The 22998-nt window shown below is 37.9% G+C and overlaps 1 protein-coding gene across 1 annotated transcript in view; it reads right to left on the reverse strand.

The window, feature by feature from the left end:
* Window positions 1-22998, reverse strand: part of NUA (nuclear pore anchor) — a 129880-nt gene that overhangs the window by 65477 nt on the left and 41405 nt on the right. Inside the window, exons 10-27 of the mRNA XM_077376677.1 lie at window positions 19773-19893; window positions 19269-19361; window positions 18085-18133; window positions 16679-16782; window positions 16492-16560; window positions 15819-15962; window positions 15610-15714; window positions 14994-15107; window positions 14141-14219; window positions 13831-13871; window positions 13664-13737; window positions 12998-13100; window positions 12694-12927; window positions 12558-12599; window positions 12407-12460; window positions 10324-10503; window positions 10198-10245; window positions 2578-2628 (exon numbers count right to left, since the gene is read on the reverse strand). Of these exons, the coding sequence (XP_077232792.1) occupies window positions 2578-2628; window positions 10198-10245; window positions 10324-10503; window positions 12407-12460; window positions 12558-12599; window positions 12694-12927; window positions 12998-13100; window positions 13664-13737; window positions 13831-13871; window positions 14141-14219; window positions 14994-15107; window positions 15610-15714; window positions 15819-15962; window positions 16492-16560; window positions 16679-16782; window positions 18085-18133; window positions 19269-19361; window positions 19773-19893 (1705 nt within the window). The remainder of the gene's footprint in view (window positions 1-2577; window positions 2629-10197; window positions 10246-10323; window positions 10504-12406; window positions 12461-12557; window positions 12600-12693; window positions 12928-12997; window positions 13101-13663; window positions 13738-13830; window positions 13872-14140; window positions 14220-14993; window positions 15108-15609; window positions 15715-15818; window positions 15963-16491; window positions 16561-16678; window positions 16783-18084; window positions 18134-19268; window positions 19362-19772; window positions 19894-22998) is intronic.

Genomic DNA, 22998 nt, shown 5'->3' on the forward strand with positions numbered 1-22998 from the left:
GCTAGGAACATAACAGAGAACATGACCTTGGATAGGATAGAATGGAAGAAAATGATCCATGTAGACGAACCCAAGTAGTGTCAAGAGTAGACTTAGTCAATTTGAGCCGGGTAGATCCTTTCACCTTCTTCATGAAAAATTTCAAAAGGATTCAATTGCCGACCCCAGCTAGTTTGGGACAAAGGCTTAGTTGAGTTGAGTTGAGTTGCGTTGAGTTGGTAGCAAGTGTGCTGCTCCAATTAGTGATTTTGCTGCCTTCATGCGGGCTAAGTATTGTGTTGCTCTAATCTGGTATTGGACTACCAGTCTGAAAGCTAGTGTGCTGCCCTAATTTGTGATTGTGATTCCTTAGTGTGGAGTAGCAAGTATGCAGCACTGGTATGAGCTTCTGTCGGCATCTCGTGTGAAGTTGCTACGGTACTGGCCTAATTTATGATTGCATCGCCTTAGTGCGGAGTAGCTAATGTGCAACCCTGGTTTGTACTTGTGTTGGCCTCTTGTGGAATACCTAGTTTGTTGCCCTAATCTGTCATTGTGCCTGGCTTATTTTCACATGGGTTGGGCTGTTGTGTTGCCTTTGAGGACTTTGGAGCTGCTTTGTGTGGGCTGTTGTGCAATCTTTCGTGGACTGTGGTGCAGCCTTTGTGTGGATTGTTGTGCATGCTTCTTGTAGACTGTAGCTCAATCTTGCTGTGTAACTGTTGTACAATCTTTGTGTGGACAGTGATAGTCTTGCTACGAGGAGGCTTCATGTGGACTGATGTGCCTCCATGTGGTCTGATGTGATTTTGTGTGGACTGAAGTGCCTCCACAAGCTGTCACACTCTGAGCTGACCCAAATTATCTCCCCTCATGGTCTTGTCGAGTGCAAAATGCCCGCCTAAAGATCCCCCATGTTGCTCCGCAATAATGTTCTCAAATGAACCAATCAAGAATACCAAGACAATTGCCAAGTGAAAGTTGCCATACATAATGTCCACGAACACAATCAGGCCACATTGTAGTAGATATCCCACAACTTAACAACTTGTGCACTAATTGTGAGTATCAATGCATCAGCTACCCAATCCTGTGTTTCTGCCTTGTGCTTCAAGAAAAAGCAGAGTGCAAATAGGCTATCCACTTGGCATGTCAGTGGTTACTAATGTCTTGTGAATTATAATGTTATAAAACATTGTGATCTAAAAATAAACAAACTTCCACCAAATCCAGTAATGCTGCTGGCAACTTAAAGCCTACGATCACAATATACAATAGGTTAAAATAGAGTTTCTCTATGATAGTATGGGTCATTTTTTGTAATCTCCTGTTTGCATAAAACCTTACCTATTAGGGCCAAGCTACAACAACTCTAATTTTAGAAATTCGAATGTAACTGAATAGTGAGAAGAGCTGGGATGTGATGTACGGCAAGAAAGTTTCTAGTTGTTTCCGGGGGTGTCTATTTAGTTAAATACCTTAAACATCAAGAAACGGCCCACCACTTCTGATGTTTAGGTATTGTATGTTGCTACATCCAAGTTTACAAATTTCAGTTTCGGTTTCAGTTATGACTGCCATGAAAACAAAAACATTTCAGCTTCAGTTGGAAATTTTTCAATGGAAATACTGTAAAATCATGGAAAGATATGCAAAACATTAGGAAAAGCTAGAAAAAGTACAAATACATAATTAAAAACTATCACATAAGCAAAATGGTTTAAAAACGCCGAACACCTAGTGACATGCATTGTCCCGCACGTCTGATAATTTAGCACATACCAAATTTCACATAATTCAAATAAATATTTATACATAATACATGCACCACATTTCGCATGCAATTCATATAAATATAATTACGATATAGTATCCCACTATTACACGTACGATTTTGGTTTATGTATTTCGGTCGTTTCAGTTTTGGTTTTGATGGGGATGGAAACAGAAATATTTTGGCCATTTCATGTCAGTTTCGGTGGAAATTTAAAACCATGGCTACATGAACTGCCAGACCTGTATATCTTATTTTCAAACTGTGAATTCCCTCTGTACTTCTGTTTGCAAATTTGTGAGCTGTGGCTATTTGTTATTAATACTCACCCATAGCCCAACCGAAGGCCAAAGCTAACAGTTCCTGAAATAGATGTGTCAATGTCACATAATTTATTCCTACTTCTTCTCACACACTAGAATGAGAGAAATGAATCCCATGAAACTGTGTTCCCGGATAGCATGAATGCACAGCCCAGGGTGCTGCTCCCACTCGACCTGTACATTTCTTTTCTTTTCTTTTATTCCAATGGAGCCACTAATCAAAAGCACTGGCAGCCCCGGTACAACAAATAAGAGCCTGTTAACAACTACTAGTTCAAAGTATTTCTAACCTTCTCAAATTTTGAATCGGGTTACAGTAAAAAATAAATGCATCACAATCAAACCAATTGATGTGAAGATTCCAGTCACACAAACCATTTTAAAAACACAACCACTCTTAGGCACACTCCCAAATTCATGTATATGGCCATTTCTTTCAAGTTTCATCCAGATAAAAATTGATGAAGGAGAAAATAAACAGAGAAGTGAGTAAATGTTGACCTCATTGGTCGAGGAAATAGAATGGCCATCTCCACCATTGTTTTCAACAGTCTGATACAAAACAAATTGTGGAAAAACATGAATGACAATAATTTGTTAAAGAAAATAGAATTAACACAAGCACACATAAGTGGGATAAATGAAAAGATTAAAAAACAATAACAAAAAGGAGTCTCATATAGAAAAGAAACAGCACCAATTCAAACTATAAGAAAAATAAAATGAACATGGGCACCATTAATATAAGTGGCATGTATTACAAGAAAAACAAAACTAAGGAAGCAAGATGAAATAGATTTCGGTTTAATCTTGGCTGATTGAACTTCCAACAAAGTAAACTAAAAGAAAATAAATGCTTATAGCATGGTTATTTTAATGCCAATAATTTAGTAAAAAAAGGGCGGAGGGGAGAGGAGGGAACCTAGGGACCAAGATGGTCAGAGAAATGCCAAAGCAGAAGAGAGGAAACAAATCTAAAACAGAAATCACGGTGGTAGCTAGTCAAAATACTCCAATACAGGTCTATCTATTCCCAAACAGGCCAAATAGCCAACCTCATTATTGAAGCATAACATATGTTGGGATGTCATTGGATGCCTCTCGCATAGTTTCAAACAACACCCCCCCCCCCAAAGTCATCGTGGACTCCTCCGAGTCGACTCCCTTTTACCTTTGCAGCGTTTTTATCTGAGTCCCTGTTTTGCTCTATAAATTCAATAGAAACTTCTTTGACTCTCACAAGTTATAACCGCGTCAGCTGAGTACTCAACCGCACCATGCCAAGTCAACTAGGAATTGCTTTGGCGGTGTTTTGAAATAGTAGCCCCTCGAGATGATCAAGAATCTCTTTGATCGCATTAGCAAACCTCAATTGATAGCTCGAACCAAGGAAGCAGGATTCTTCCCTGGGAGCCTTCGATTCCCGTTTCGATTCCCGCTCTGGCAACCTTGAGTAGGATTTTTCCCTGGGAACCTTCGATTCCCGCTTTCGATTCCCGTTTCAACTCCCGCTTTCGATTCCCGCTCTGGCAACCTTGGCTCGAACCCTACGTTAAGCGAATCACCTTCCACGCTTCCACAATCAAATGGTCAAAAATCACTATGGTCAATCAAATGATCCCAGCTAGCAAGGCCTGTACTTCTGCATCGTTAGCATCCATCTAACAAAGTGATCTAGAGAAGGCCCACTTAATGACATCAGTTGCCTTAACGGAGAAAATTCCCCTTAATTGTCGGACCCAAGTTCCCAACAAGATACTTGTTGGAAGTTCAGCTTAACAAAATCAGGAGGCGGCGACCATGCGGGGGTCGGTTTATTAGCAACTATCTTACTCCCTCGCACCTCAACCCAATGTTTCTAATGTTAGAGACTCGCCTAAAATCTGGGAAAAGTCTGACCTGATCTACAATAAATAAAACTACTTGTCGAATGGTGTAATCGCTCCTAACCAATCCTTTGAAAATCTGACTATTTCATTCTTTCCAAATAGCCCATAGCCAAGCCAAAAGAGGAAAGCTCCACGATATCCAGCTCTCCTGAGCCAAGGGAGCATAGGTCAATCCCTCAATATGATGTAGGTGAGGAACAGATTTAGAACAAAGGACCAAATCTCGCTGGCCACCCTGCAATGAAGAAAGATGTGGTCTGCAGTTTTCACCGCCAATAAACACATCACACAATGGTTAATGATAATTTTCTTGGGACTACGATGAGCCTATTCAATTGGGCAACAAATTAAATAAATCAATACTAATATATAAACCAACCATAAAAACAAGACTTCAAAAAAAATAAAATATATCATAATGAGTAATATTCTCTAATAAGCCTCTTATGATTCTTTTTTTCATGGAACTCATAATTATTACACTAACTCACTGAACAAACAATTGACCTCATCCTAAACACCAATTCTGATGTAAATGCAAGCCCTTATAAGCTTAGTTTCAAAAATCCTTTGTGTCATCGTGGACTCCCCCAAGTCGACTCCCTTTTAACTTGGCCGTTTATAGCAAGAAACGAGCAGGAATTATCGAATTGAAATGAAATATCAGAGGGTTTAGGGATAAACGAGCAGCTAGTGGGGTTAAAACCCACACAAGAAGGTCAACACAATATGTGTCCCAATAACTATCGAATTGATATGGAATATCAGAGGGATTAAGAATAAACCCCCTGTCCGCGGATTGAAACATTTGATCAAGCTCCATCATATTATATGTGTTGTCATATGCAAGCCCTTATAAGCGTAGTTTCAAAACTCCTTTGTGTCATCGTGGACTCCCCCAAGTCGACTCCCTTTTACCTTGGCCGTGTATAGCAAGAAACGAGCGGGAATTATAGAATTGATATGAAATATCATAGAGGTTAGGGATAAACGAGCAGTTAATGGGGTTAAAACCCACACAAGAAGGTCAACACGATATGTGTCCCAATAACTATTGAATTGATATGGAATAACAGAGGGATTAAGAATAAACCCCCTGTCCACGGATTGAAACAATTGATCAAGCTTCATAATATTATATTTGTTGCCATTTCTGAACATGTGTATATGAGGGAAAAACCAATGATATTGCAAGTAAAATAGGTATGGATCACGCTATGATCAATGAGGTTGGTCCTAGAATTTGGATGATGGGGAAGAATTACTTGACTTTCTCTATTATCAGTTCGATGAATCAGGCTGTCTCACTTTCCGTAAGTTACAATGATGGTATGGTTTCAACTGTTTTTAGTTTCGTTTCTGCAAGTTGTCCTGTTATTGAAAGAAGAGCCCTTTGGGATATCTTGTGGATTGCAGTACCAATAAAAGTGAAAAATGGGTGATTGGAAGGGATTTCAATGCGATATTAAATCCATAGAAAAGGGCAGGAGAAGGGATCATTCGTGCATGACTTTTAGGATGCTATTAATGGGACTGGATTAGTGGATGTTGGCTACATAGGTAGTAGATTTACCAGATGAAAGAATCGAAGAGGAGGTGGAAGGGTGAGGACAAGGCTTGACAGGTTGCTCTCTAATAGCTTGTGGAATGAGCAGAGTATTCAAACTAAAATCAACCATCTTTCTAGAACTTAATCCAATCACGCTCCTTTCTTAATTTCTTTCATTAATTCTAACCTGGAGATTAGAAGGCCCTTTAGATTCCAAAAGGTGTGGACCATTGATGAAAGGTTTTATTCAGTTGTTAAGGAGGATTGCCAGAACCCCACTTATGGTAGTAAGATATATATCCTAACAGCAAAATTAAAATGATAGAAAGAAACACTAAGGAAATGGAATAATGAGGTTTTTGGGGATGTACGACGTGAATCCTTCTGCTCATAATGGAGAAGCTATAGCTATAGCTGGACAAAAACTTCATGTTGCTCTCTTGAAGGAAGAAATATTTATGAGACAAGTCGAGAGATGAATGATTGAATGGATATAAGAATAACAAGTTTCTCCATGCCTCAGCAGCCCAAATAAAATCTTATTCATGTATTACCAGACTTTGGCATAATGGTGATACGGTGGATGACCCGCTCTTAATCCAATATGGCGTGGGCTCTTTCTATGGTAATCTTTGGACAGAAGATGGTAGCTTCAGGAATTATGACAATCTTGAGTTCATTCCTAATATGGTTTCCATTGAGGAGAATAAGATGCTTATGTTGCAGCCTACTAAGGATGAAATCAAAGATTTGGTTTTTGGTATGCCAGTTGAAAGTGAGTGCCCCCGATCCTGACAGTTTTGATGGCACCTTTTTTTTTTATGGTAGCAATTTCATTCAAGAAAAGAGACCGAGATTCGTACAAAAAGAAACTAGAAGAGGTTATAGCAGTCATTAGTGATAATGCATAATCATCAAGATGGTAGGAAGTCAAAGAACTCTAACCCTTGCCTCCCAACTCCATCCCGAGCTAATCTATCTGCTGCACTACTAGCAGATCTTCTAATATGGTTAAATGTAATAAAGGACCCACCTATCCGATCCTGAGTCTAATCAAAATAATTAGCAAAGCGCCATGGCGGTACATGCATCCCTCTCAACCATCTAATGGCATTCATAGAGTCACCCTCTATGATTGTTCTATTAAATAAGGCTTTGTCTAAGTACTTTATACCCTGACGAGCTACTCTTACTTTCGCTTCCTTTGCGTCCAAAGTCCCTATTGGCCCCAAGAAGGCCCAAATAGTATTACCGCTTGAATCTCTCATAACACCTCCAATGCCCGCAGGTCTGGGATTGCCCAAAATGGAGGCAACAAAGTTCAGCTTCAACATCCCTTCCGATGGAGGCTCCCATACTTGGACCACCAAAGGTGACCTCTCCACACTAAAACAAACCTCCTTCCAACCTTCCCAAAGATCATATGCCGATACAAATTGGAATAGAGAAAGAATTCTAGCCCAAGCAATAACCGCAGCAATCACTTTGATATATAGGAAGCCGGGAAACTTTGCAACCCTGTAAAAAATCCTTGCGTTCCTTCTTTCCAAATTGAAATAACCCACAAAATAGCCAGTAGGCAAATGTCCAAAGGACCTTTCCTTTCTTCTTCCAAGGTATTCCCACGCAATTTTCTAGAAGATCGGGAAGAGCGAGTGGAAAGGCTCACGCGATACCAAACCTGGAAAGGATACGGCCCCACACTGCTCTGGTTACTTTGAAATGAATAAAAATGTGACCAATAGTTTCCCCTGCCTCAACGCACATCGGGCAGTGGCCACATCCCCCTTTCTCGGAGATTATTAAAAAAAATGCCCTAGAAGCTATTAAGTTGTACTTTTCTGGGGCACTGACTTCCTACTTCCTAAATCATATACGTCAACTTTTGTTACTATCATTCCCAAGGAGCCACCAACAGGTATGTGTGATTACCGCCTTATATGTCTTTCCAATTTTAGCTATAAAATTATGTCTAAGGTGATCACGGTCTAGCTACTATTCTTCAAAAATTTATCACTTAAGCAAAGTGCCTTCATCAAAGGTGGAAATATTGTAGATAACATTTTCATTGTGCAAGACATGGTTTAGAATATTGCCAGGAAGGTATATGGTGGAAATGTGATATTCATGACTGACGTGGCAAAAACTTATGATAGTGTGAGATGGGATTTTTTTCTACCAGTCTTGGCAAAATTTGGATGGGATTCTTTTATTCAATTGATAAAGAGGTTTATATCTAATTGTTGGTTTTCTATTTGCATTAATGGTGAACCGAATGGATTTTTTAAATCAACAAGGGGTCTTCACCAAGGAGATCCATTATCTCCTTGTTTATTATCGCAGAACTGCAGAAGAAGTGCTGAGCAAGGGTCTAAGAAATCTCTTCCAAGACAAGATGGCATAATATTATTATTGCAGATTCGATAATCGCCGCCATGGTAGCTCCACCATCCATGATCTTTTGTAAAGGTTAGGTTTAGGGTTTATGGTTGATAGAAAGAGAAGGAAGAGATAAATACAAATCGACCTGGGGTGGTTGTCATACCCCGAGACACAAGAAATTTACTTTCCTTGGAAAAGGAAATAACAAGTAAAAGGAAGCTTTCTTCTTTCCTTGTTTTTAGTGGAAAGTTTAATGCGAGAATTTTATAATCTCCATTAAAATACTTAACCAAACCTTGGATTTAGCATATTGCAAAGAAAGTTTTTTTCTAGGAAAGAAAAAAACCTAGATCCAAACATGCCCTACGAGTTATTAGTCATGCCATTTGGGGTTACTAAAGCCCTTGTCAACTTGAAGGACCTCATGAACAGTATCTCCAAACCCTATCTTGATTACTTTATTGCGGTGTCCATTGACGATGTACTAGTTTATTCCAAAAGAATAAAAGAGCATGAACAACATCTGTGTGTGGTGCTAAAATTGTTGAGGGAAAAGAAGTTATATGCCAAGTTCAATGAGTGTGAATTCTAGGTGGGGCAAATTTCTTGTCTAGGCCATGTCATCTCTTGCAAGGGCATTTCACTGGATCCATCACAGTGGAGGCAGTGATGCAGTGGCCCCGTACTTTTACAATTAGTGAGGTTCGCAGCTTTCTTGGTTTGCCGGGTTATTATCGCCGTTTTGTTGAAGGATTTTCCAGGATAGCGACACCATTGTCTAGATTGATAAAAAAGAGGAAAAGTTCAAATGGGCAGATGAGTGTGAGGACAGTTTTCAGGAGTTGAATCATAGGTTGACCTTGGCTCTTATTCTAGCTCTTCCAGATGGCAATCAGCACTTTGTGATTTACATTGATGTCTCACAGAAGGGTTTGAGATATTAACTTATGCAGAACAGCGAGGTAATTGCTTATGCTTCTCATCAGATAAAGCCTTTTCAACATAACTATCCAGTGCATGACTTCAAATTGACGGCTATTGTGTTTGCTTTGTAAAAATGGAGACACTACTTGTATGGGGCTAAGTTTGAAATCTTCACTAACCGCAAAAGCCTAAAGTATTTATTCCCCTAGAGGCCTAGACAGAACTAAATATGAGGCAAAGGAAATGAATGGAGCAGCTAGATGACAAAAATTGTTTCATTACCTACCACCCCAGGAAAGCAAATGTGGTAGCCGATACGTTAAGCTGAAAGACTGGCTATAGTTGAGATTGCTTGTTTGATGGGAAGGGAATGGAAATTACTTGAAGACATTTGTGATTAGAACCCTTCAGCTGATACAAACAGATTTTGGGTTACTTTTGCCAACATCAAAGTGCAGCCATTTTTATTGCCGAAAATAAAGGAAAAGAAAGAGGTGGATCCAGACTTGAGGAAAGTGAAAGGAAAGATTGCTAATGGGGTCAATCATTACACTAGGGGACGTTGCATAATTTTCAAAGGTGAATCACATACAAAGAGCAAATTCTAAGGAAATTACATCTGAATAGTGTAGAGCCAACTTATAGTTGAACAAATCAACAACTCATCAGCCACTTGCACCACATCTTAAGCCCATGAATCATGTAACCCTTAATAATAAAATGGGATTTGCTAGCGTCCATCGCAGAAGGAATTTCACAGATGGTCTGTTGCATGTGAGAGCAGCCACACAGGCTCACTTTTCAGCAGATTTTGTCTTCATTCATGACGTGGCTGCGCTCACATGCAACAGACCATCCGTGAAATGCCTTCTGCGATGGACACTAGCAAATCTCTAATAAAATAGCTTAGCTCCACTTGTTGCAGCAATCTCCTAATTCCTATCACTTTTGGTAAATAAGAGCCAAAAACTTTCTAATGGAATTTTCAGCAAAAATTCTAGTATGTCCATTTTCTCAAAACATAGAATATTATATTTGCATATATAGGAAAATGAAATAAATGTATTTTCTCAAAACATAGCATATTATATTGATAAAGGCACTCCTCACTTTATCAAAAACTTTTTGGATTGGTTGTTGGTCTTTAAGAACTGTAACAGTGTTTAACGGCTAATTAGAAGAGCATAAAATGAATAAATGTGCCATTACTAAAAAAGCACAAAATGAATATCACTTCCCACGTGTGTGTCTGTTTATATGAGAAGAGAGTCCTGAACCAATTTTCGTTAATAAATTAAACATATATTTGGATAACTTTCCGTATAAGTTAGAAAATTTTAAAAATGCAGGCCAGTAATATGAGAACAGACAACATGCCTTTCTTTCAGAACCTTTAAGCTTTGCCTCCAACATAGAGCTATGAGCCTGAAAAACATTTGTTGCATTTCTTATAAAACAAAACTTAAGAGCAGCCAAATTGGTGGTTTCAGCATAAAGACAGACCTCGGCAGTTGCTGCCCTTGTCTCAGCAGCAGACACTGCACGCAAAGCATCTGCTAACTCCTTTCCCACTACTTCTACTTGTCTCATGGCATTTTGTATTGTTTGTTCCCTATCATGTGTAAGAGTTCGAACATGATCCCGTTCTTCTTGAAGCTCCTTCTTGGCTTCAGCCCATTCTCTCTGCATAAGAAAAAAAAAAGATCAAAAAAAGAAAGGAAATCAATTTAAACAAAATTCAAAAAAAAAAAAAAATCATCTTGATAAACTATTGAGAAGCGGTTGATTAAAACAGTGACTTTAACAGAAGTGTCAATTTCCCAATAAACAAAATCGCACCTCTCATCAACATTGCATACCAAATTTTGGCAGGCGATACTGCGGAAATTGTCTATATTGGCCCTCCTAATCATGCAAGTATATTTGGAATTTTAACATTCATGGCCAAATAATTACTATATCCAAATGCTCTAGTTGTATTATTCATGTTTTGGAAAATCTTTGGATATCAAGATGGATGACTTGAGGCAACTTTATGTCTGATATATACAAAAACATAAATATGAAATATATACTGTGCACAGCCCACAAAAAGAGAATAACCTATGATTTAGCCGACACTTTGAATTCATTGCTGACTCATTGCTGACACACGTGTCCAACACGACACGCGTGTCCACACGTATCGACACTCCTTTAGACACTTTTAATTGTACCGCTAGAAGTGTCAGACTTAAGGGGGGCATGTCAACATGTTTTTGTATCGTGTCAAGTGTGACATTAAGGGGGGCATGTCAACATGTTTTCGTATCATGTCAAGTGTGACATTCTAACTCCGCATGTGTTTTTCACAACATGTCCCAAGCCAGGATAAAGGAGGAGGGTTGGCGTTAGGTTGGCAGCTAGCCGTAAACTTTGCCACTCTTCTATGAAATGAAAGCCGACCCCAACTAGTTTGGGACAAAGGCTTAGTCGAGTTGAGTTCAAGTGTGACATTTTGTTTTATTATTGAATATTTGAATATTGTGTTCTCTTTTAGTATAAACTCTTCTTTGACTATTATTTGATGTTATATCCCGTCCCCTAAACCAAAGACCCATATCCTACTGACCTCTCTCACTGCATATTGGAAACTAAAGAGAATTGATTAACTTTGTTAACTTACCAACTTCTCCAAAAGTTTAAGCTTTTGGAGAAGTTGGTAAGTTAACATGGTATCAGAGCCAAAGGACTCAAGTTCAAACCTCCCGGATAGCAAAAATCCACATGCGATAGTCAGCCCAAAGTGGGACCACATGTGCCATGTGTTTGCCAAGTGGGCCACACATGCGGGGGAGTGTTAAAGTACATGTGCCACGTGTTTGCCAAGTGGGCCACACGTGCGGGGGAGTGTTAAAGTATAAAAGATAAATAACGCCTTTCTCCAACAGCTTAAGCTTTTGGAGAAGTTGGTAAGTTAACAAACTTGATGAATGGCTAGTTATTTGTTTATCTCTTGTTTGTTTTAGATTATAGTTGATTAATCCTAAGATTTATTAGTTTGTTACATGAAACCGTATTTATACTGTTGCAAATTATGATAGTAATATGTAATTTTATATGTATGAACGTGTATGGGCGTGTCACCATTTTTAGATTTTTAGGAGTTGCAACGCCAGACACCTCTTATCCGTGTCGAAACTCGACGCACGAATCAGTGTCGAAGGAACAGCAGATGAAGGAAAGCAAATAAAAAAATGGAGGATGACCCAAAAAGCAATGTCATCACTAAATATCACAAAGGTGCAGCCTGTAAATAAAAATACACTTAAGGGAAGGCCAAATTTTAGTAAAGCAATCAACAAATAAATTTCATAATAACAAACAATTTCCATGAAACATTTCAACAGTAAAATATATGCTTCCGAAATTCATTCCAGATGCCAACATTTTTCTAGCCAAGTGGCCCTAACTGGCATTCTGTTATAACCATTACACTGTAAAACCACATACCATGACTAATATAAGATAAAAGGAAAATATAAACCCACCAAGTATGCTTTACATAAGAAGAAAAAAAGTTTTGACGCCATAAAAGAAGGCTTACTTCAACTCGTTTCAAATACTCGTCCTGCTTTCTAATTTCCATAGCCCTTGCATCCTACAATATCCACGAATGAGAGAAAGTGAATACATGAAATTAATTGAGGCAGAAAACTTAGATAAAAGGCAGTACCCAAACAAATGGAGTAGCATACCTCACGAACATCCCCAGCACTTTGAATGGTGTCTAAGCTTGCCTGTATCACAAAAAAAAAAACTTAAATAAAGCAAAGCAAAAAAAAAAAAACGAGGAACTTGAAGTGAGTTTTCTGTTATAGAAGGAATTTCTACCCGGAGACGATGAACTCTCTCTGACAAACTACGTACTTCATCAGAAGCCCTTTTTTCCGAATTAATCAGCATGTCTCTCTCATGCTTCAATATAGAGACATCCATAGATAACTTTCGTGAAAGTTCCTCCGAAGCTTGTAATGAATCAGAGCTATCACGAAGCTTTCGTTGGTAATCAACTATCAACTGCGAGAACTCCACATTTCTAGCTAGAACTCCATTGATTTCATCTCTCTGGCATATGATACCCATGGCATGTGTCAAAATGTCAACAAGACATCAGTATATAATACAAACAAAATACCTGATGATCAAACTCCTTCATGAAGCTATCAAGCCGTTCTCGTGCAAAATTTGCTTCCATTGCCACTTTATCACGCTCCAAACGTAATGAGATAGCCTCACCCCTGACCAAAATGTTCCAAAATAATACATTACACAATTTTAAACGGAAAGTGGGGCATGACGAAATGGAGAGTAAAAACATTATTTATGATTGATAGATCATGAAATGAAACTCAAAATTTATTAAGTTTCGCAAGTACTTCACATGAAGGAATGGAAAGAGCATGAGGTAAGAAAAGATAGTGTAAATTTTCCACTACAAAATGGAATAATCAAAAACATAGTGGCAAATTGAAATATATGTCCATTTCAAATTTTGAATCAACATTACAGTTTCGTAAATTAATTAAGGCCACTAGTGAGTATGTTACAAGAAGTATCTTAAAACTCGGATGCAGCCCAAACCTTGACCATGGGCATTCCAAGTCATCTAAGGTCAGTTCAACTAAGTCATCTAGAAATGTCATCTTGTAGGACCACTTCCAAATGGTAAGAAGACATTAAAGAACTTGGTACAAATCAAATATAAACTTTGTTCAATTTTCCAAGAAAATGGAAGTATGGTGCACCGTGAAAAGTATTCTCATACAAAAAGGACACCAATAGGGTTTGGAACTCATGCTACCTAGCTTTAGACAAATCCTCTTCAAGATTTCTAGCACGTTCAGCAGCCTTCTCATGGGACTTTTTGGAAGCTTCCTGTAAATTATTTGCATAACATAGTAAACATCAATATTGATAAAAAGCTTACCCATGTTCAAGTTTATCCCTTACTGGACTTACTGGACTTACCTGAGAACCTTCAAATAGAAGCATAAGGTCCTTCCTTCCATCTGAAATGATCAAATGCAAGTTATGTTTAAAGAAACACATGCACATAAAAAGCACAGAGAGTTTGCATAATCTACTTTACCAAACCACGAATCTTTACAACAATATTAAGAAATGCCGTATCTGCTCAAGTACATGTACTTGTATGCAAAATAAAAAGAAAAGGCAGAATAGTGCTACAAAATTACAAATGATGCAAGTCACAATACAGACATAAATTACAACCAGAAATCCATTAGACAGTTGACATGAAAATGGATGATAACAAAACCTGGAATAGCTTCAGCAGAATTAGGATAAGAAGCATGATTTTTGAGCTCCTCCTCGTATAATCTCTTGTACATAGCAACCTGTTCAAGTTAGTATAATATTAGAACAAATGTTGTTAAAATCGAACGATTCACGATTTGAATGGTACGATTCAAATCGAATTGTGGGTAAAACAATTCAAATCGGAATGAAAAATCAATTGTTTGTAAAAATCGCATGATTTTTACGCGATTTTTACTTTTCTTTTTACGTTTTTTACGATTTTTTTTTGCTTGTTTTTCTTCTATGATGGACCCTTTGCGATTAGAAATAAATCGTATATAAACCCCTCGCCCCAACTTATAACCTAAAAACAAGTAAAGAAAGCTCAAACCCTGTTCTTCTCCTACCTTCCAAAAAAAAAAAAAAACCTCTCTTCTCCTCCTTTTTCTACTCTTCTTTCATTCTTCTCCTCCTCGTCCTTCCTACATGTTACCAACTTATAACCTATAAACCGCTTCTCCTCCTTATATATTTAATTTAATTTAATGGTTTTAAATGAAAAATAGATAATTACTCATTTTATTCTTGTCTTTGACCTTTTTATATTTTTTAATATATTTTTTCCATTTTTGCCATTCAAAAAAATATTTTCTCATTTATGTATAAAGATATGGAAAAATCTTACGATTTACGATCCGATTTATGATTCGTTATGATTCAAACCCTATTATGATTTATAATTCGATTCCGATTTTCAAACTTGATTAGAACTGGTATCCACTTGCCATTCGTTATGATTCAAACCCTGTTATGATTTATAGTACAGTTGACAAGAAATAATAACACAGGGCAGATCAAAATCAAAGACTTACAGCACTGTGAAGTGATTCTATCATGCGCCCTTGCTCCTCAGATCTTTCCAACACAGCTTCAACTTTCGAAGTGGCCCCATCAGTATGCTTTTGGAGCTCCATTTCAAACCTCTCCTGCAAGCCCACAAAGTGGGTCTAATCTATCAACTATATAACTCCATATTTTTAAAATAAATAATCATGAAAACAAACGGGCTGTTTGGATATGTGGATTTTAGAATCCAGATTTTAGTTTGAAAGAGGAGTAAAATTCTGGATTTTAAGTAAGAAATCCAGGTTTTAGAAATCTCTCCCCCATCCTGAGATTTCTAAAAGCTGGAAACACGGGACGATCTCCTACTCTCTCACTCAAAGGAAAGAAGGGAGAGAAAGCAGAAAACGACGGACGGTCTCCTTCTCTCGTCTCCCATCCAGGATTTTGAGGAAATCCAAGATTCTAAAATCCGCATAACCAAACGGCCCCTAAGTTTTAAAAAAATCTGCCCATAGGAGAAAGATAATAGAATAAAAGAAAGCTACAGTCATCAAAATCTGGAAGTTCAGGAAACAATACAATATGATCTCCTGCAAGTAATCCAATAAATAATAAAAATATAAAACAAGATATCATAGCTACCCTTAACTCCTCATCTCTTTCTTCGTTCTGCTTGGAAAGACTGCGGACAAGACTTCGAAGCTGGACATTCTGCTCAACTAACCCATTTATATTTTTAAAGGTCAACTGCATCAGTGGTTAAATCCAAAGTAATGAGAAAGTCTTAGGAATCCATCCTGACTAAAAAAGAAATAAGATTTAATTTAGGTTTAATAAAAAAGCTTACTCACAAGGCGTTCTGAAATAACCTTCTCAGCTTCAGACTCATCACCCATCTCAATCATAGGGATAGTAGGAGAATCAATAGCATAAACCTCAAATGTCGCTCCGCAACGAAGTTGTATATCACGACATTCCTTAAGAAGAACTGTTACCTGAAATATCAGCTCCCAACAAATAAAATTCAATAAAAAGAATACCATTATAACACAGAATATAAACTGAAAGGTTGCCTATTTTGTGTTCCCAACCATGGTTTTAAATTTCGTCTGAAATACCAAAATTTCTTCAGATTTCAGTTGGGACCGAAACCGAAACCACATGAACTGAAATTTTGGCCAGTCCCAAATTTCGGCCTCAAAATTTGGGGAAATTGCAATTTTTATCAAAAAAAATTCCAAAATTTGGGCCGAAATTTCTGCGCAACTTTGAAATTTGCTTTTTTTTTTACTGAATTTCAGTATTTGGCCGAAATTATGTTTTCGGCCATGCCCGAAACCGAAATTCAAAACCGTGTTCCCAACACATGATAACGGAATCTCATATAAAAATACAAGGAATCACAAGCACGTTTATTGCAGCTGATAAGATCAAACATTCATATCAAAATTAAAATCATCGAAAAATGCCAACACAAATGACAGGCCACTGAGAACAGGAGTAATATATTTCATATGGTTTCACCTGTTTTTGGAGGTCAACTATTTCTTTCTGTGCAACATCATAGTCTCGTCCACGCCTCCTCAAGTCAGCCTGAAAAAAAGGGAACATATAACAGAAGCAAAAGATACACAAAGGAGCCACTGAGACTAGTGAATCAACGTGTGTCGGCACTAAATTCATGGTACTAGATAAGTCAGAATTCATATACCTTTAATTCCCGTATAGTATTTTCAAAACTAGCATACTCAGAAAGTGATTGTTGCAATTTCTGATTCATTAGATTGTATGCCTCAACCATTCTTTCATGTTCAGCTGAGATAGGTAAATTGATGCTGATCAAAATTTTGAAACATACCAAATTACTAGAAACAATATCACATAAAGAACGAAATAATTAGGATGAATTAGAAAGAAAATAACTCATCAGACCAAATTTTAAATGTGAGTCTAGAAAAAGTGAAGCAAAAGAACAGACACATGGCAATGATCCTAGTACTAATACATTAAATTGATTTTTTTATCCATCATACAAATTTTACAAAACACCAGGCGTAAAAGAGTAGAGAAGGGGGTCAAAAGGAGCCCACCAAAAAACAAAAAAAAAAAAAACAGAAGCAGCAACAAAACACTAAGTATAAAAGAAATAGCTGAAGGAGATGAATATCTTGTGCCATGCGAAGTTGAGCCCTTTTTTTTCTGAATGGTATGATATAAATAAATATAAAACAGAAGTACAAAAATGAAAGAGCCGACCGTGAGAGGTGACAAGGAGAAAAGACAAATACAGGAGAAGCCAAAAAAAAAAACAATCATCACGGGAGGAGGAAATCAAACAACTCCAGCTCCTACCTCCCCACTCCGCCTCTAGCAAAGTTCAGTCATTTCAAACCCTCTTTCTTCCCTTCACTTCATTAACTTATGAACATAAGCATAACCTCCTATGTTCTGATATGGAGCAAAGAGGACAAGAACAACCATTGAGAAGGCAAATGAAGATTACATCTCTAAAATAAATACTATGTCAAGAATTCCAAGTTGTAACTTTAAGTACATAACGCCACTAACTGTTTGGGCCTACAATGCGGTTAAGTCAAGCAACATTATTACCGCCAATCAATATGTATCTTTCTTTTTTAATGGTATAATATAAATATGTAATTTTTTCCATTCCCAAAGCAAATAATGGATATCATCCATACTTTTCTTTTAGTAGCTGGATATCATCCATACTAAATCACATCATTCAGTGATATTCCAAAAATAGAGGGAAGAAAATATTCTTTTAGTGTCTTAAGGGGTATTTGGGTATTCTTAGATGGACTTAAACCTTGCACATACAGGAAAATAATTCATTTCCACATTCTTTGTCTCCAATAAGCAAAAACTAAAGTAACCATGGAGACACTAGGAAGCCCAACAATGACACCAATTGACTGTAAATCAATTGCAGTGAATTCACCGAATTTGAAGTAAATAGGAGATTTGTACACAACATTCCATGAAATACTAATCAAGAAGATGAAAGGATATTACAACAAGGGAAATCAACCATAATAAAATTTAGTTATATAGAAAGACTATTCTTGTTCATTACATAAAACTGTAATCAGTCACCTCTTTCATCCAGAACGACTTCAGCTTTTTCCTCTATTTCATATAGAACCTGCAAATACGCCAAAAAAAAATGAAACAAAACTGGACATATAAAGTCTTTATCTATGAGTAATACCACACGGATAAGAGAAATTAAGCTCCTAACAAATTGCAGCAGCATTTTACAACAAAAAGGATTTGTAGTAATAAAATCAGAATCAACGATTCATAATTTTAGTAAGTTGGGTGTGCTATTAGGGATACCTCTAGAGATAAAAACCAACACATTCAGCTATATGAATGAAGCGAAACAGCAAGACGCTGAATGCCTACAGTCATTGTTTTAAATTTTGGATTTCGGTTGGGTCCAAAATCTGAAAATTTCGGATTTCAGTTTGGATTCCGGCCAAAATTAGGTCATTTTGACCAAAATTGTAAAAATTTCAGCCGAAATGACCTAAAATTGAAAAAAAAAAAAAAAAAACGGTTTCAGTGTCCGAAATTTAAATCCATGCCTAAAGTATCGTCAATAAGATACATATCCAAGAACTATGTATTGGATTCAGTTGAATCATAGGTAGCAGAAAGTGCATGCCTAGTTTGCCAGATGCAATATTCATTTGTTATTAGTCCATGCCATCTGAAACAATGTATGTACCGCACAATGCGGTTAGGACAGTAGTAACATAAGAGGAACACTTTGCATACATAAAAAATAATAAATAACAAGAACAAACAATAACTAACAAGAACAGACAATAACTCTCATTCCTATTAACAGCCATCTTAAAGGCAACCCAGTAGAAAAGAAGTGTTCAACAACCATATTAACATGAAAAAACTGATATAAGGAACCAATCAACACTTGTATGCATACAACACTTCTATTAAGTCACTTAAATAAGAGCACGAAAGTTAGTTCAAGATGCCACTCGAGACTTTATTTTAAATAAAATAAACTAATTTACACAAATATGAAGGTGCATATATGACAAGGAATATGGCTAGAAAACAAGAAGGTAAAAACTGGAAGTACCAAGAAGAGAGGCTTAATAAACCAATAGCTAAATAAATCAACAAGCAGTGATCTAATAGTTAATAAATGCCCCAGAAAAGAAAGTTAAAACACACAAAATGTAATCTTAAAAGGATTGGAGATACGAATCTATTGCATTGAACTAATTTAAAAATAGATAATAACTTACCCGTTCCAAAACGGCTTCCGCATGTTTTCGTCCCAATTGCTCATGCCGCAGAGCATCAGCTGCCTCTTGATATTTTTCATACATCTTAGCCAGCTAAAATGAACGAGAGAATTTAGAAGAGGCCAAATTTAAGTGGAAAAATTAGAAGCAGAGAAACCATTAGGGGCTGTTTGGATACATGGATTTTAGAATCCAGGTTTTAATTTGAAAGCCGTGTAAAAGAGGGGCAGAAAACGAGGGGCATCATTCTTCTCTCGTCTGCCATCTTGGATTTTGAGTAAGAAATCCAGGTTTTAGAAATCTCTCCCCCATCCCGAGATTTCTAAAACCTGGAAACACGTCGATCTCCTACTCTCCTGCTCGACGGAAAGAACGGCGAGAAATCAGAAAACAACAGATGGTCTCCTTCTTCTCTCTTCTTCCATCCAGAATTTTGTGGAAATCCAAGATTCTAACATCCGCGTATCCAAACGGCCCCCTTAGGAAAAGAAGAAATGTGCTTACACTCCAACCATCGCGCAAAAGAGAAGCTGCTAATGCGGTACCAGAAACACCTACTGGTATCTTGGGTACGAGCATGAGGCTACGCTCTTTTTTGTCATCAGTCTCATTTTCTCCAATCCATCTGAAAAACAAATAATGGCAGAGGAAATAACACAATAGATAAAAGTTATTGAGATTGATTGCTACTCTGGTTATAAAATACTAGCTCCTGTATAATAGAATAAACCAAAGAAACCATACAGTAGCAATAAGCATTTCAAATCAATGAAGTGTGAAAAGAGCCTCACAGAAGCAGTAGAATGGAAATCCAGGATCTTTTGAACAGAAATCATCCATTGCACAACTACATTCAATAAAAAGGAATACTGCAATGGAATTTTCTTTTAACCTACAATCTATCAACACTTTACCATCAGCTTCCACCAAAATCTCAGTGAACCTTAAGACTAGGGGTGTAAATGGATATTGGAAAATTCGATAATCGTCCGCATCCGAATCCGTTTAAAGCGAATATTATCCGAATCCGTTTCAAGCGGATATTATCCGAATCCGTTTATGAGATATCCGGCTCTTAGCGGCTGCGAATTTGGTAAATGGTATATCCGATCCATTTAACATCCGAATCCGAGAAGTGCATCCTTTTTATTTATTATTAATAATATCATTAATATTTATTTTTAGTAATGACACACTATCTTTTGTTTCTAAAAGAAAATTGAATTTTCTTTTTAGAAAAAAAAAAAAACAAAAAGTGTTTTGGGTGGGAAATGGAGTAATCTTTCATTTTAAGGACATTCTTGGAGTTTGACATGGCTTCTTTATACAGCAACAAGTGTGGACTGTAGGATGAAAGAGACAAATAGATGATGGTGATTGAAAGAAGATGGCATAGCTTCTAGAGAATTCTAAAGCAAAAAGGCCATCTAGGTCATTTATGGTAAATGGACGGCTCAGATCAATTTTCCAACTTAGGGTTATATAAAAACCCAAAATGCAATTAAAGATGAGACTTCTAAGGTTTGCAAGAAGAAGAAAGAGAGAGGAGAAAGGAGACCGAGACACCATCTCCGGCATTCTTTGGCGCCCCCAACCCCCACCAAAATCCACCACCGCCCCTCTCCACCTTCTCACGGCCACCTCCATCACCGCCAGTCACCTCCATCTCTAACCCAATCCCCATCTCCATCCCCATTTCTCTTCATCTTCCACCATCAGCACTCCCACTTCCCCTGTTCAAAATAGCCCAAACCTATTCCATCATATACACCAAAAAAAAAAAAAGCAAACCAAAGACCACTACCAGCACCATCATCCATCCCCACCGCCTCTCTCTCTCTGTCTCTCTGCCTTTGTTTTAAAAGGAAGAAGAGGATCTCATATATTTTAGGGCTTGAGAGTTAATTTTGAGAATAGAAGGTAGAGGATGGTTTTAGGGTTTGAAAAATTCATTCGAGGAGTAAAAAGGAGAAGAAAGACAAAGTGTTGCCATAAAATGTTCGAATTTATAGGAGAAACGAATACAGATAATATCCGAATTCGAACAATATCCGCCGGAATCGAATTCTGTAATAGATATTAAATATCCGTCAAATTCAAATCCGAATCCAAATTCGATTACATTATGTGTGCTTGCGCATCAAGAGTACCAAAGTAACGAGTCATCGTTTTCGTTATGGTTTGCTGTTCAAGTGTGACAATAGATGGATAAAAGAAGGCAGGGATATTCACTCCTTTCGGGGATCCTCTCTATCAATATGATTTCCTTTGGAAATCTCCAGTCGAAACTTTTCTTGGCGAAGAAGAGCTTTAGTTTGCTCTATAATAACTAATCTAATATAGTCGGCCAGCTTCCAAAGTCAACTTACGTGAGAGAGGCTAATAAGGGCTAAGAGGGGGCTATTATTGGCTGGGCATCGGGAATCAATGAGTTTTTCAACACCCGAGGGTAGCCACACAAGACATTGTGGTGCTCGTTCCTTCATTATTTTAGCAAATGTTCCTGCGGCTCGAGCCAGCTTTGCGCCTTGACCTGGATTACATTCAATATCATGTACCCATGTTCCTATACGTATATTGGCTAATGGTATGCAATTTCCTATTTGAGAATTTAGATCAAGTATCTCGTATCTATAAGCAGGGGGCGTGGCAAAGAAGCAGCCAGCGGACTGCCCCCTTCAACCCGGCCTTTATTCGCTGTGCAAACAAGGTCTTGGAACCGAAGGTATGTATAGGAATTCTGGGCAGGTCACAAGAAGCCGTTGGTCGAAGGTTTGGACCAATCGCAATTCATCACCATCTTGCCCGCTTCCAAATGATGATTGGCTAATATATAAGTGTTGACCTAAGCCCCTTCGGTCAGCACTTTTTCTCACGACCAGAGGGACAAATCAAAGAGATACAAAACCGGCCATTAGTATATCAAAATATTCGATTCGTCAGAGATATTGGTATCGGCAAGAAGTGGCTTCTATGATAAGGGGAAGGGGAGTAGTGAGGAGGGCCCCTTCACTTGAGCTAATTGATTTTTCTTTCTTTTTATTTTATTGTTGATTATCTATTTCTTATCTTTAGTATTGGTCTACAACTATTTATTTCAATGAAAAAGCAAGGACTAATATAGCACCCCACGGAACACCTATTTGATCCATCCTCCGTCGAGGTGGGCACATCGGTTCCTTTGTGAATCCAAGTGTGATTGCTGGATCGTGATCCTACAGGTGTTCCAAATGCTCCGGATGTTCCTAGAGCCGAACTCTTATTAGAAGTGAACTATCTTCGAATTCGGATATAGCCATATCCGCTTCGAATTCGATCCGTTTACACCCCTACCTAAGACCTTAGAATATTTAAGGCCATCCAAAATTAGGGGTGCAACTTGGGTCGGGCTCAACCCAAACCCGACGGGTTCAACCCGATTTTGGCTCGGGTTGCGTTGGCATTTTCTCGGGTTGGGTTGGGTTAGGGTTGGAAAAAGCCAGCCCGATTTAATTTCGGGTTGGGTTAGGGTTGAGGCGTTGGCGACCCGACCCCGAACCCGACCTCTATCCTATAGTTTTCTCTTGTTTTTCTAGGATTATGCTTTTTTTCCTTGTATTTTTCTATTTGGCCCGAGATGAACCTGACTCAACCCAAACCCAACCCAACCCAACTCAACCCGATCCGATTTGGAGGCGGGTTGGGTTAGGGTTGACATCCTCAACCCGAGGCTCGGGTTGGGTTGGGTTAG

Source organism: Tasmannia lanceolata, unplaced genomic scaffold (genome assembly GCF_043159265.1).
Source record: "Tasmannia lanceolata isolate RefF3 unplaced genomic scaffold, GAP_Taslan_0.1 ptg000002l, whole genome shotgun sequence".
In the NCBI taxonomy this organism is placed as follows: domain Eukaryota; kingdom Viridiplantae; phylum Streptophyta; class Magnoliopsida; order Canellales; family Winteraceae; genus Tasmannia; species Tasmannia lanceolata.